General features: G+C 40.7%; 1 protein-coding gene across 2 annotated transcripts in view; it reads right to left on the bottom strand.

Annotated features, from left to right (window-relative positions):
- KSR2 (kinase suppressor of ras 2) overlaps positions 1 to 16,196 on the bottom strand; it is a 1,667,828-nt gene that overhangs the window by 1,419,691 nt on the left and 231,941 nt on the right. For both annotated transcript variants that reach the window (XM_078667119.1, XM_078667120.1), the window contains exon 2: positions 4,318 to 4,458. In XM_078667119.1, coding sequence (XP_078523245.1) covers positions 4,318 to 4,458 — 141 coding nt within the window. The remainder of the gene's footprint in view (positions 1 to 4,317; positions 4,459 to 16,196) is intronic.

Here is a 16,196-nt window from a genome sequence, read left to right as displayed (position 1 = left end):
TTATTATTATTTTTATTTTTTTTGCCTCGCGGGGCCCTTTTAAAACCTCCACATCAAACCTAAGAGGTCAAGGAGGATCTACTATGCCCCCTTATGGTCATTTGCCCCTTCGCTTTGGCCTCCTCTTGTCTCTCGATCCTACCGAGAGACAAGATGGCGGCCGCTACGGACTGTTTGCAATGTTTACAGACGCCGGAGAACCAATCAGCTTCGCAAACCTCCGTTACGCGAAGCGGAGCGCTGTTACAGATATATATCTTTTTTTGAACGTTAATTTCTCAAAATCCACTGGAGCACATATATTGAGACCTAGCAAAGGCACATCGGGCTACCAGTCCCTAATATTTTACCAAGTTTCGTGCAAATCCATTCAGCCGTTCGATTATTATTATTATTTTTTTTTTTGCCCCGCGGGGCCCTTTTAAAACCTCCACATCAAACCTAGGGGGTCAGCGAGGATCTACTATGCCCCCTTATGGTCATTTGCCCCTTCGCTTTGGCCTCCTCTTGTCTCTCGATCCTACCGAGAGACAAGATGGCGGCCGCTACGGACTGTTTGGAATGTTTACAGACGCCGGAGAACCAATCAGCTTCGCTTCACAAAGCTCCGTTGCGCGAAAAGTACGCGAACTGGAGCGCTGCCCGGTCCGCTGTTACAGATATATATCTTTTTTTGAACGTTAATTTCTCAAAATCCACTGAAGCACATATATTGAGACCTACAAAAGGCACATCGGGCTACCAGTCCCTACAATTTTGCCAAGTTTCGTGCAAATCCATTCAGCCGTTCGGGCTAAAAGTGAGGCCAACCGCCCTATGGAAAACTCAATGTTAAAAACATGTTTTGGGACCCCCCTTTTTTCTCGGCCCCCCCTTGACGAACCCCCCCCAAATTTTCAAGGGCTGCTCAGAAACAAAATGTGCCATTTTCCTGAAAATTTCAGCCAATTCCGTCCACAAACGCCAAAGTTATTAGACATAGAATTTTCAAAAATCCCATAGGGAAAAAATCCTAACTATATATACCTACTGGCGACCGCCAGTAGGTAATATATGCGCAAAAGACTCCCAACAGCAACTCCCCATCCGCAAGTACTAGCAAGCAGGAGACAGACCACAGGATCTGATCGTAGGTCTTTATTCGGTCCGATATAAAAGACAGCAATGACGCGTTTCGGGCTCGAGAGCCCTTGATCACATGCAGAGAATTGCGGCTTCAATACATTTTAAATAGTGCAAAGCATAAGTGTTCTCCCAAAACTCCACCTCTGCTCTGGTCATGTGACCAAAGACATAGAAAACATCCCCATAGAAAAAGTAACATTACTTAATTCCTAAATCCGCATATCAAATACATAGATAGATGTATAAATATATAGTTAAATATATGTTATCCTAAAATCACGGCATAAATACGCCTAATGTCATATGTATAAATACATTTTACAACAGAAAAAACGCACGATAACTGATTCTTCCTATACTTCAATGTACTGACTGAAAAGACATTTATAAAAAAACATTTTATAAAATCAAATTCTAGGATAAATCCTGGGGCTAGAAGAGGAATCAGTATATATCATGCCTTAAAACATTCTGGCAATTGTTATACCAGAAAGAAAGGGGAATTCGGGATGAATGTGGGCAATACTTCATAATAAAGTGCTACTAACAGTGCCATAATTCATCAACAAACAGTGCAAAGAGCTGTACAATCTAAAGTGCTGAGTATAGAGGTAAACAGTGCATACCCTTATGATAAAAAGGTCAAAATGCATATGTATAAATATTGCTTTCATAAAAAACTGGTCAAAACCATATTTTCTATATAAAAAGTCAATTATAAAACATTACATTAAAGACAACAATTTCATCATATTTACACGTGGTGCAAACCTAATGTGGGATACAATTAACCATCTAAAAGAGAGGACCAACAGATGGATAGTCATGTAAAGAGAGGACTGAGGAACTGCTGAACATGGGAATAAGTAACAGGGAGCCTGACTACCTATGTAAGCCGGAATAGGCATCAAAATCACTTAGTATAGCTGAGGGGTAACGGAAAACCCCCCACAGGTAACAGGGAACCTGACTACCTGAGGGGGGAGGCCCCCCGCGCCCTCAAGGACAGGACCTTCTCCAATGTGAATCTAGATTGGATTCTACAGTTCATCTCTAAGGCTAATAAACCATGCGGGCGGCAACAGGCAAGGCTAGTCCCATAAGGAACCAAGATCAAAAAGGTTCTTATAGATATGTATGCATGTCCTCGGTATTATTCAGGCCATTTGGCCACTTACTATCAAACTCGAGTATCATGCGTGCTTCAAGCTGCCTGAATAATTGTTCCCTGTTGCCACCCCGTCGAGGCTTGAGGACTGACCCTACCACATAGTAAGAGAGACAGCTCACATCTTTATTATGATGTTTCATGAAATGGCGAGCTGCTGGGTAAGCTGCATCACTGTGCAATATAGCTCTCAGATGTTGCAGAATCCTGACGTGCACCTGCAGTTTGGTGCTGCCTATATAATTTAGGCCGCAGGTGCACGTCAGGACATAAACGGCGAACTCTGTCTTGCAAATGTGGTTGCCTTGAATTGGGATCTCAGTGGGGCTAAAAGGGGTCAGGTAATGTGTTTTATTGATCCCAAATTTGCAAGCCCTGCAAGTAGAACATTTGCGGAACCCTGCCATAGGTTGCAACCATGTGCTTTTTTGTTTCAATTCAGGACTGGCTCTGTCTAGGACAGACCCCATACTTTTAGCCCGGTGAGGTTGACTAGGTAACGATAAGCTTAATATGTTATCGGTTAACACAATGGGCCAATTTTTCTTCATGATAGCCCGAATTTTGTCTTCTTCATCGCTGAATACAGTGATGAATCGCGCGCAGTCATTGGGTTCCTTACCAGTCATAGTCTGTACGTCGATATTGTCAGAATGCGGAGAGTCTGAAAAAAACAGACTCTCCCTAGTTCTCAAATTAGCTTTAGCCAAAGCTTGACTGAAATTAAGGTCAGAATATCCACGTGCCTTGAGCCTCACCCTGAGTTCTTCTACACATAGATCAAAGTCATAAGTGGAACTACATATTCTCTTAAGTATCTCACCATAGGGAATACTATGAATGGTGTGTTTCGGATGGAGGCTGGTGGCGTGTAAGGTGGTATTACCTGCCGTGGGTTTTCTGTAAAGGGTGGATTGTATTCTGGAATTGGCAACATAAACCTTCACGTCTAAAAATTCTGTTTCTTTCCTGCTAATGTGAGACGTGAACTTCAAGTTAAGGGAGTTGTTGTTAATTTAATTTATAAATAGGATGGCTTCCTCTTTCTCCCCTTGCCACAGAATAAAGACATCATCAATATATCTCAAATATTTTATGATTTTTTCTTTGACCCACACCTTATGTGTGACGTTGAGAACCCGCTCCTCCCACCAGCCTACGTGAAGACACGCATAACTGGGGGAGAAGCAGGATCCCATCGCCACACCTCTAAGTTGCCTCCATGTACCCTTTCCAAAAGTGAAGTAATTATTGTTCAGACACCATTCAATTAGGCTTAGAATGATCTTATTATGTTCATAATAATCTGCCGATCTTTTACTCAGAAAGTGTTTGACAGCATTTAAACCGTTCGTATGGGCTATGCTTATATATAAGGACTCAACGTCCATAGTTATTAATAACATGTCATCTTGCCATTCCAAGTCACTTATTTTTTGTAAAAAGTCACTTGTGTCACGAACGTAGCTGGGTAAAGTAGTTACCAAGTCCTGTAGGAAGAAATCTATACATTCTCCAACATGTTCGCTTACACTCTTAATAGCAGAGATGATCGGTCTGCCTGGTATGGGGGTAATCCCCTTGTGAACCTTAGGAAAAAGGTAGAACACTGGCAACACAGGATGTTCGTTATGCAGGTATTTGAATTCATCCCCTGAAATTAGACCTTCTCTACGACATTTGTGTAACAATTTCAGGAGTGTTTCATTAGCTTTCATATCATTTTTATGCGTAGTTTTTTCATAACATAAATTATCCTGCAATTGTCTGTAAGCCTCCATGGTATAACTTTCTTTGGGCCAGATGACAGTGTTCCCTCCTTTATCAGACATTTTTATCACTATGTCCGGGTTGCTGCTCAATTTTTCATAAGGTTATTATACTATATATATATATATATATTTCTGACTGTAACCACACTTACTACATTTCCATCCACCCACAAGCGCTTGCTTTTCTGCTTTGGTTCTAACAATTCAGATGTCAGTGATATATGCATTTATTGTGAATATTCATTAGTTTACCTCCATGACTTCCTTGCGAATATCTGCGATCCTGAACCAGTGTGTAAGCTGCGGAAACCCTTCCAGCTCGGCATTGCGCTCTTGCAGGGCCACTTTCCGTTTGCAGGATAGCTGGCGACTGAAGTACTTTACCAGCTTGCTCTGAAAAATAAAAAGAATGTCATAAGGAACAGGGTCATGCACGCTCAACACATTCACATGGCTTTATTTATCAATGTTAATCAAAAATATTTTATCGTTTCCAGAAGCGACAAAACAGAAAAACTTGAGTTGGGATAATAACTTACACGCAAGGACACAAACCCCTGACAGTAAGCACTAAATAAATACTAAGGGGCCAAATTCACAAAGATCTTCCTCAGTCGTACCGGAGACTCCCCAGTTGTGGCACAGTCTCTGCACTCATGGAGGAATCTCCGCAATGAGAAACTGCTGTGCGGATATTACGCTACAACTGCAGAGGCTCTTTTTCAAGCGAACCCTCAGTTATCATTCCAAGTTGAGTCATGGAAAGCAGTTACTATTAATTAATATGAGCATTCATTTCTTGAGCTGCATCTTTATCCTATTCCTTTGCATTCCAGTAAGTCAAATTATCAAAAATACACATCATTTTATAATTTGTAAATTTAACTTCAACAAAGATTTCATTAAATCTTGACAATCAAATGTGCATATTATTAAAAAGTTTAGTCTCAGACTATATTGTCCTGTGGGCTCAATGATACAGAATGATAGAACGTAATGGTCCAGTACATACTGAAGATGAAACACCACTTCCGTAAACATCATGTACTTAGGTGATATTTGTAGAACACTGAGCAGTTCCTCATTCATTTATTGTGCTTAGCTTTTTAAAGTAATCTTTGTTAAGCCCACTTGTAGAGCTGGAGTTGGAATGAAGTAATAATGTTAACCAGTTGTAAAATCAAGCATTCAAAATTAGCTAATGAAGATAATGGAAAAGAGCTAGAACGAACAGACAGGATATGTAAACAAGCATTGGCAAAGCCAATTGGTCTGGTGTGGCTGCGAGTCTTGTGGCAATTCTTGTTTTGTTTTGTCATGGTTTTTACAAAACTGTATTGTTTTGGATTTTGCCAGACCCTCATCAATCAAAGAAACAAAAAACATTTGCAACAGGCAAAATTTTTCTGGTCTCATAGTACACCATGGCACCGAAGGGAACTACTTTGTTAGTGCATGTGTTCCTTGTGAAAGGGTCACCTGCCTCAACTCATGGTGAAGTCAGGCAATGGCTGAAGTGAGCTGATTCATTGCCCTTAATGGATGTTGGAGTGGCTGGAAGGGAAATATGAATATCACCAACCACCAACCACAAACTAATGGATGAATTCTGGCTGAAACCCGTATAAATAACTAAATATATATATATACTTTTATTAAAATCAAAAGATTTTGGATAACACAGACCTAAAATTGTCAAGAAGCAAGGCATTGGTTGAAAACCTCTTACCTGTGAGAAAGAAAGAGAGCAGAGAAGCAAGAAAGCAGATAAGAAAAAAGGTAAGAAAAATGTACGAGAAGGAAAAAGTAAGAAAGAAAGAAAACGAAAAAGAAAGAGGAATTTGTGTACATTTGTCATACTTTTGAAATCAGCTTTATACATGAAATAATGTTCATTAACTGTTATCCATCAGATAAAAAGTTTTATAATTCTTCTCTGGTTCTTGCGCTATGTATCGAATTATAACATTGTAGCCTGATTCTGTGGTATATGATCATTCAACGCCATCCCTCAAGTTATGGGATTTGAGACTGAGTGAGTTGCAAACTATTGTCAATCCATATTTGTAAAAAATAACAACAACATAAAACTTCAGAGTACATATATTTTCGTAGTAGTAGGTTGTCCTACAATACCAAAAAAACAAAAGACTCATCGATGTCATATTGGCAACCAAGAGGCAGCACACACTGGTTCTTATGCTAAGCTAAGCAGTAATCATATCTATAATTTCAGCCTCCTCCATCCCTCCAGAGAACATAACAATGGTATCACATAATGCAATGTGGCTTCTTCCAATGTATTGTTGATGAGTTAGGGAGAAGTAGTATTGGTCCCATCATGGGCCCTCTGGGGTGTATCTGGTGTGTCAGTTTGCAGGGGTGTAGATAAAATGAATTGATGTGAAAGGGGCCCATATATTTATGGGTTTGGATGCCGATGGAAGGAATGTAGCATCTAAATCCAACTGTTTGTTGCAATAAATTAGAAACTTGATCCAGGTCTTATATTTGGGTAACCTCCCATGCCCCCAGCAGCACGGCAGCAGTATTTTCACCTGTAGCAGAGCCAGGGCCATATATTTCTTATAAGTCAGTGGAATTTCTCACACCAACCCCAAAACCGCAACTTTTGAGTCCATGAGCACCTCATGGTCAGTCATTGCGGAGAGTGCCAAAAGCACCTTCTTCCGGTATAATTGACATGTACTACATAACCACGCCGGATGGAGGACGTTCACAGATGAAAGACCGTATCAGGTGCCTTTGGAGGACTCCGCAGGCCAAGCCTGTGCAGGGACAACAAAGTGTAATATGCCCGCTGTGAGAACTTGTAATATGTAATGCAAAGTCGGCTGCTACTATTGTAGGTGTTTTTCTGTGCCTTGTCAGGCTCAGGTGAGGAAAGGGATTAATAAATCCATGGAGACTTTAGTTTTTGAATTCTGTGGCAATCCATGGTTTAGTCAATACTAACTATATACACACAATTATGGCCCGTCTTGGGAGAAGCAACTGCCATTCAAATGCTTAGCTGTGGTCATCCAAGGACAACAAATTCTAGCTCTGGGATTCCAATTTTTATATAATTATTTTCCGGTTGGGACTGTACGTGATTCAATAGAAGCAAATCAAAAGTACAACTCCGGTGATGCATTATCGTGTTCAATAAAAGCCCAGGGTTGTAGTAGTTAGTTTCAGACGACTTTGAACTTGTATTAACACGAGTGACGTCGGGATGCATCCCATCAAATTCCTCAACAGCTATAACCATATTCTGAATCAGGTGAATAGGGCACAGCATACCTCAGCAGAGATTAGGATGTCATTGAGGTACCCCCAAGGAACAGATTTTGCTTCACAGAAGCAGGTTCGGCATTGAGCCTGAATGTCAAATCTTATGTGCATTATTTCCTCAAATGGCAAAGCAACGACCAAGCCATGAATGGTATAAAAGGATGGCCTTGCCCTCAGAACCACTTAGGCTACTGAGTTGTAGGAGTAGGAGAATTCTATTAAATGAAAAAGTAATCTCATAGATTTTGGCCAAAAAAGTGTCTGGCAGTCAATTGAGAACTGGTCCAATTTCAATGACAAAAACAAATCAATTATTAAAAGAGAATAATTGGTTATTTATAATAAGAATACTTTCCCTACAAAAAACGAACAGCAAATTCAAAGACACAACTATCTGAGATAAAAAAAGAATAGATTCCCAAAAAGTAAATTGTTTAAATAAAAAAAAAACATTAACACTGAAAAAAAGAATTATACCAAAAAAAAGAATCAAGATTCAGAGATCTAAATCTAGAAGGTAAAGATTCCTGGGAAATCAACATGCTCAGATTTTTAGCTCGATTCGAGTTCATAGAGAAAAAATTAAACATCCATGAAGGCCTAGTCAGATCATATTTTTATACTAACTATGCACTCTATCCTCGTGTGCTTTTCATATGCAAGCTATTCGATTCCTGTTTGTGTATAGCTATAAAAAATAACAGTATGGTTGATATAGGGCAATTACTTTCATGTGGGCATGTGATACATGTGATTAATGTGGTCATGTGATTCATGTGGTACAAGTACATTAGTCTGCATTCAATATATCTATCTCATTATTTATTTTTCTTCCTGTCTGTAGGGGTCACATTTTAGCATAGGGACTTCTAAAACATTTCTTGTATTTTGAAATAGGAATGGCTATCTTTGTTTTTATATTATAAGTGGACTCTAATAAGAGTATCACAGTACCTCTGCAAGCTACTCATCTACAGAACACTTGGGTTTTTCTAGTTACAGTAAGTTGGCACAACACCCTCAATGAGGGTTCAAAGAGAGCTTTTATCATACAAATGTTTAGGAAAAAATGGGACATAAACAGGGTCGGCTCCTCTGCTATGGCACCCACTGCTTTTAAGCAGTGAGAAACATAAAATGATAATAACTTGAAGTTATTATCATTTCATGCTTTGTTTCCTGCTATTGCAGTGGGCGACTGGGCGAGGCTGCTCTGCTCTCCCAGCAGGGAAAGAGAGGTCTGATTTTCCCACTTCTAAGTGTGCAATACTGTTTGGTTGGCCCTTTCGGAACACCCAAACCAGTCATGCGCACTTTCCCCCTTCTCCATGCAGGCTGCATTACAGCCTGCAAGGAGAACAAGCGCACCCCTCCAGCCCCTGGCTGAGCGCCGTAGCATGGCGCTCAGACCAATCACAATGCTGCACTCCTTAGGGGAGGGAGCCTGGCTGCCTGCTTCCTGTTCCTGTCAGTGATGGCGGCAGGAGCAGAGAAGACGCAGGACCTAGCCTCAAGGTAAGGTTTTTTGTTTTTATTCCGACCCCACCACTGCGCGTGACACCTGATCCTCAGCGCCTGCCTCACCACCTGTGATACATGCCGGTCGCCACTGGACATAAATGTGCATTACATCATAACTGAAATATAAACTCACTAAAAAGTTCACATATTGTGAAGTGAAAGTCTCAGCATATTCCAATATTTTCATGCTGTGCAAAACTATTGGGAGGGAACACCTTACTCAAGAAAACAATTATAAGACGATGGCTTCAGGTTGCACTTTTAACCACAATTTCCCTAAATATTGGTTCACACTGTGATTACGATCTTTCTTCACTTTCCCGTTCTATTTCCTTTCCTTTTTTCATGTTGTCGCTTCCAAGTAGATTCCTTGTCATATATTATAACAGAAAACCTACTTTGTAGGGGCAGGGTAAATGCTGCACACATCTCATACTCTTAGGCCATAGACAGCAGAATTGACAACTTTACATGCACACACTATCACACCAAATTGGTATCACTCAGGGTACAATGCCATCATGCAAAAGTAATGACAATATCATAAACAATTTTTATAAATATAGGTGGTGCAATGCCTTCAAGTGATTCGTGGGATAACAGTTATAGATGGGCGTCTCCTCTAGTAGTAATGAAACAACATAAACAATTTGCTTTCCAAGTCATTATGAATTTTCGCTCCATCACCAACCAGAAATATGTGTCGGAAATGCAATTATTTTCTTCTCAAACATCAGGGAGCCAATTTCGGAAAATAAATGCATGCTGCTATTAAAAAGAAACTTATTGTTTTGAATGAAAAACTCCACAATCTCACAAACAAATGATTATCATTTTTAAAATGGCTGGGTCCAAACTGGGGTAATGTGGCGAGCAAAATAACAATGGATTACACCCAAATCTGTTACTATGGGTGAGTATTTGAAAAGTTTCAACACTCCGTCCATCATTTTATTTTGTGATGTTGACATGGGGCACACACACACATGGAAATGTGCGGTTTTTCGTTCATGCTAATATAGTCTATTGGCTCTTATGTGTGTTGAGCTCGATACAGATTTCCTTCCTGGTAAACAAATCTTCTGCTACTAGAATAAGTTGTACAGTACACTAACCGATAGCCCCTCAGAGTAAAAGCACCAGTCAAAATATAATGTTGCCAATAATGTCCGAGTAGACTTTAGGGACACAGGGCCTAATTTTGAGTTTTTGGGAGGGGTTAATCCACAACAAACATGATGATATCCCATCTGCCATATTACAAGTGCCATAGAATATAACACACTTGTATTAAGGTGGACAGGCTATCCACTATTCAATCAATCAATAAGTATATATAAAATGCGCTAATCACCCCCGAGGGGTATCCAGGCGCTGCCTGTGTCCACCAAACTAATAATCCGGCTGGTAATTTGGAGGAGGTAGGACCCAAAGGTGGTGAGATGCAGGCCTTGTTAGCCTTCTTTGCAAAGACAATGTTGTGCTCTCATTTTTAAAGTTCACCGTGTGACATTCAGTATCCATTGCAGCTGGTGCAAGGGGTAATCAACAGCTAGAGTTATCCAGCTGAACACTGCTGACCGTTCAGAACCAGAGAGGATAGCCCCTTCTGGGAACTATAAACTCAAACCCAAAGGACATTTAGTGAAGGTGTTTAATTATTGGCTTTGGTGATCTGCAAGGATCTTATTCTGTTTCTGTTAGGATTACTGTACATTTTTGTGTAAGAAATGCAGTGCTCTATTGAAGTGTCGCCTAGGTTCACTCTTTAGATATATATATAAAACAAATAAATAAAGAACCAGTGTCAAATTCACTTCACTGTATGTACAAAGTAGTAATTAAGCAATGCTCATAGTCAACTGATATACGGCATACTCTGCTTATTGCAACAGTCTATCATGGCCACGAGGAAATTATGGGTTTACATACTTTTCATAACGAACACACATTTTTTAACATTATGTTTTCCAATCTAATGATCAGATCCGGTAACAAAATATAAGAAATTTTACTTTAAATTCTACATTACATGTACAAGACAAATGTCTCTGAACAATATGAAACACTCACATTAGCATTTCACGTTGTTTGTGGTTTAGCACTGTGCTGCAATTGAGATTCCTAGAGGGTCCATAATCTTTAGGGCTAGCTAGTGCCAAATTAACTTGATGATATGTAATGCAAACAAATCCATCAATCTACAGGATATATTTATTAAAACACTATTACTCACACAGTGGCAGCTGTTCATTGTAAGGATACTGATGTTCTGAATCTAATACATGAAATATCACCCCAACTAAAAACTGAAATTAAGCCTTTTTGGATAAGTATTTCTGAAAAAAACTCACAGAAACTGTAAAGATCTCACCAGGCATTGGATCAATTAAGGTAACGCGCACTTATCAACCTATAAATATTGTGTTGTAATCTTTTGTTCAGTATTATGCATCCTCCTCATTGATGTTCTGTTCTCTGCTGCTCAGCAAGTGAGTGAGGTCATTAGAATGTTGATAGTGCTTGAGTTTGGATACTGTCAGCTGGAGTGGATGGACTGAGCAGGAAGGATGCTGCACCTGGTGGGGCTTTACTTCTAACCTGTAACCAAGTTAAATAAAGCTATATTTATAACTTACAACGATCCATCTTCATTGTAATACCACTGAGACAGATGGATTGTGGCTGGTTTGGAGGAGGCTGTTTTACCCTTTGGGCGATGCAATAAAGAAAGTTATCTTCATAAAGGCATGGTGTTCACTCTCTTAACACTTGCGATGAAACAACCCTGCAAGCAACCCTGAGGATTTGGAAAATGAATTTCGTTTGGGCAACAAGTCAGCAAAAAGGATGTTATGTTTTTCCCATCACAATTGGTGAACTGCGTTGGTAAGTGATTTCCTCACAAGCGTGTGGTTCCTGGTGCATGTATTGTCGAATTTTGGGTTGAAATTGTGGTGTAAAACCATATCCCATTTTACAGGCCGTTGGGCAGCAAGCCACCCCATCAGCATTTTTAAATGATGCGGAGCATGTTGTGAAGCCAGCAGGCATGAGGATTCGCTGCAAGAAGGGAGGTGCACATTCCATCTGTGGCTGGCAGGCAAATGTTGAAGAGCTTGCATTGTTTCGACATTCCTGGATGCATGTCAGAAATGTGTGCACAGCGTTCTACGTCATAGTAGGAAGCTAGTGCACGCACCCGGGAATTGTGGCTATCAGAAGAGTTGTGTGGCAGAGTAAGTGCTCAGCTAGACGCACAATGATGGCTGTGGAGAAAGTGTCAAGGAGACACACAGTGCGCATTTCGGTTAAACTAAATTTGAATTCGGAATCAGGATTGAGCGACACTGAACTACATGGCCCCATACTATGGGTAAGGGTGCCAGCTCCTAACAACCAGGAGTGGGAAGTTGGTTTGTATAGTGATGCAACCAGGAAACATGTTTTGGATTTTTTGGTGAAAGGTTGGGCAAGTATTGGCAATATGCCTGATGATTCATAAGCTTTTTGGAAAGTGTGGAAGGAACTGAGTATTGTCAATTATGAACTGTTCAGGGGCGAGAGATTGATACCTCCTGACGATTCATAGCAAGAACATCAATTTGGCTCTCGAAGGTCACCTGGGCCAAAACTTAACTAAGACTAGAGTGAGAGAGATGTACTGGTGGCCAGGAGTTGACAAGCAAGTGGAAGGAGTTGTTAGAGATTGTTTATTATGAGCTGGTAATGAAAAATCTAAATCAATCCCAGCAGTGCCTTTGTTCCTAGTAGAGATCCCCGAGGAGCCATAGAGCAAATTTGTGCTTGATATTGTTGTGCAGTTCCAGTATAAATGTCTTGGAGTTTTTGAGGGAGGTTTTTGCTAGTGAAGGCATTCCCAAATCTTTTGTCCTGTTCATTTCTCAAAAGATGAAAGAATTTCTGAAGGATTTATTCATCAATCACCAACGCACTGCCCTCTTTCCACCTCGATTCAATGGCCTTGTGGAAAGCATGAATCGTTTGGTAAGGGCATGTGTGCACACTGCTGTGGAATGCAGCTTGTCCTTGAAGGGGATTCTGCAGGAAAAGTGATGGGCACAATATAACATACCTAACAGTGAAACAGGGTTTTCGCCTTTCAAGAGACTCAAAGGAACAATTGCTGGCTCAAAATTGAACCCTGTTTGGTTGAGTCGTGGTACTGGCTTGGTGAGTCGGTGTTCACAGAAGGTTAGGAATTATCAAGAGAAATAGAAGGTGTGTTTTGACAAGAAGCATGGTGCTAAACATAGCAGGTGGTAGGTTGGTGAGATGGTGTATTTAAAGAAACCTGTTTGGAAGAGAATCCTTGAACTAAAGAGGAATGTTGATTTGAAGGGAGGTGATGTGGGGAGTATGTCAAGGTTGTCCAAATACAATTGGAACGGCAACCAGGGCATAACAAGTGAGAAGAATATCCAGGGACGTCATGAGAGTCATAGGTCTGGAATCAGCGGTGAGGGTCTGGGGTGGGATGGCACGAGTGGGTCATGGAACACGCTCAGACCGAGGAGGCCACCAGCTTGTCTAAATGATTACATTGTGGAATAAGGTTCTTATTCTGGGGGTTATGTTGGCCTGAGTTAATGTCTGCAATTCTGGAATTGAATGTATACAATTTTTCTTTTTACCCTTATCCTATTTCTTTGGATAATTAGAATTTTTGTTTTCTTTTGGATATTAGTATTTCTTCTTTGTTCCTTTAACTAAGAATGAATTCTGTTCTCCATCCTTGTTACCCTTCCCTATCATATTTGTTATATTGCATTGTTGGAGGGAAAGATGTGTTGTAATCTACTGCTGCCTCTTTAACCCTACAGATTCTTGAACATGCTCTAACTTGGTGCTTATCACATGGTGCATGTGCCTGGGATATAGCTTCAGCCAGCTCTAATTTAGGGCTAATGCCATCCCCCAAAATGCTTTGTCACATGTAGGAGACTGTGCCAACCCTAAATCTGCACTTTTCACTTTGAAGTGTCAGTCCCCTCTCTCTGAGCCTGGTAAGGACCTTTTTGAGTATCACATCATGACTAAGTCTGTCCTTGGCATGCACTAAAATGTCGTCCTGAAAGTACAAGACTGAATTGATTCCTGACGAAAACCTCTTTCATCAACCTCTCGAAATATGCAGCTGCCAAGTCCAAACCAAAAAGGCATTCTCAAAGACCTGAATACTCCCAGAGGAGTGACAAAATAGGTTAGTGCTCAGAGTCCTCATGTAGCATTATCTGATGGTAAGCAGCCAAAAGTTCCATCACATGGAACACCTTTGCTCCCACTGGTGTTGCTAAAGCCTTACTAATGTTAGGTAGAGGTTGTCGAACCATGCATATACCCTGGTTTAGGTCCCTCAAGTCCTCCCACATCCTGATTTTGTTACCACCATCCTTCGGGGCTAAAACAACTGGTACCATCCATTCAGAAGATTATTCAATCTCTTCAATTACTCCCAGACACTGTAGTGTGACTAGTTCCTCTTGGAGGGGTTTTAGCATGAGGTTGGGTACCCTCCTTACTTTGAGAACAATAGGCTTAGCCCTTGATTTTAGGATTTTTGGTGTTTGAATCCTTTCAATAAATGTAATCTATCTTTGAACACTTCATGATTCTCCTGCACTACATCAGTGTCCTTATTGACATATGCTACCAGCATGACGTGCTCTGGTGAATTTGGGTTAAATGTGATGCCAAGGTCACTTTGATGGTTCCAACCTAAAAAATTGTCATCTCGTTTTGCCATGAACACTTTGACAATTGTTTCCCTGTCTTTAGATTTAACGGTCAACACAGTGTAACACAACAGATCAATTTTCCGACCACGAAACCAATTGGATTTATGTCACGTTGGTTTAACACAATAGCCTCCAACCCAAAAATTATTTCCTAATTGATATCGCCTATTAGAGTAAAAGGTGGTCCACAGTCTGCTAAGATTGGTACACTTTTGCCACCAATGGCACAATCACATTTGGGCATATCATTATCCACAAGTTCTGCACTTTCCATCATTCAAATACAATCAGATACATGCAAAATTGCATGTTGATGCAATTTTCGGTCACATGCAATACTGTTTACTTTCTGCTTTTTACACACACATGCACAGTGTCCCCTTTTCCTGCAAATCCTGCAGGTGGTTTCTGAGCATAACAATTTGGATCATTTGAAGAGTGATTTGGACTACCAAACTTGAAACACTTGAGCTTAGTGTCTTTGGTTCCCCCCTCGTTAGGCTTCTGTTTATCCATTTTAGTACATACTTTATGCCCTGTTTCCGTGTGTATATTAGTCTCACTATGCTCACGCTCATAATCAACAACCTCCACCACACAGGAAGGTGTCACATTAGCGGTACCCGGTGGTTTGCACATCTCCCTCACCCAGCAAGAAGAATGTGCCATGCTTTCAACAATGACAATTCTTTGAGGGAAGGATTCTTGGCTAATAATTTCTCCTGCACTTTGGGATTGTTTGTGCACTGCACAAGTTGGTTACGAATGAGGGAATCATTGATTGCAGCAAAGTTGTAATTTTGAACCAGGGTCTTCAATGCCACTACATAATTATCAACTCTTTCTCCCTTGGCTTGTACCCCCATGAAACATTTGTGCTGTTCCATAACCACATTGATGCGCTGCCCAAAGTGCGTTTGTAGCATAAGCACAGACATCTCATAGATGTCACCAAGTTCACCCTCACCATTACCCACAGCTATGGGATTCAAACTCTCATAAATATTGCGACCCTCTACACCTAGGTTGTGAAGTAGAACTCTTTGTCACCTAGCAGTGAAAAACATTTCACCTCCTTTGGCCAAAAGAACGAATCAAACAAGAGTTTCCACTTTTTCCAGGGCAACAATGGTTCGCCCCTCTCTGATAGAAACTGTGGAGGTTGACTAATACTGGCTACCATTCTGAATTTGTTGCCCAGGTGTATTAGCATATTATGTAGGTGTGATGTGCTGCATTTCCAGTGGCCAGTTGATTTTGTGGAATGCTTTTGTGTGGATATGATATGATATTCGGGTGAGAGGTCACTCACCTGAGTGGGGGTTTCTTGGGGTGTTACTAGAGTATATGTTTTTAATGATGGTTGTATGCTGTGTTGGAATAAACAGTTGCAGTGGTTTATATCAGTATTTACCATGTTTAGTGTTACCTCTGGTCCTGTTTGGATGCAGTAGAGGGGAAGAAGTGAGTATCTTTTGGTCCTGAGATGATACTGTGTTTAGTCAGTCCTTCCCAAGGGGTTAAGGATGTGGCGGCAGAGTGTTAAGCCCGGAG

Source organism: Lissotriton helveticus, chromosome 11 (genome assembly GCF_964261635.1).
Source record: "Lissotriton helveticus chromosome 11, aLisHel1.1, whole genome shotgun sequence".
In the NCBI taxonomy this organism is placed as follows: domain Eukaryota; kingdom Metazoa; phylum Chordata; class Amphibia; order Caudata; family Salamandridae; genus Lissotriton; species Lissotriton helveticus.
The sequence above is the reverse complement of the archived record's forward strand: the minus strand, read 5'-3'. Positions and strand labels throughout refer to the sequence as shown.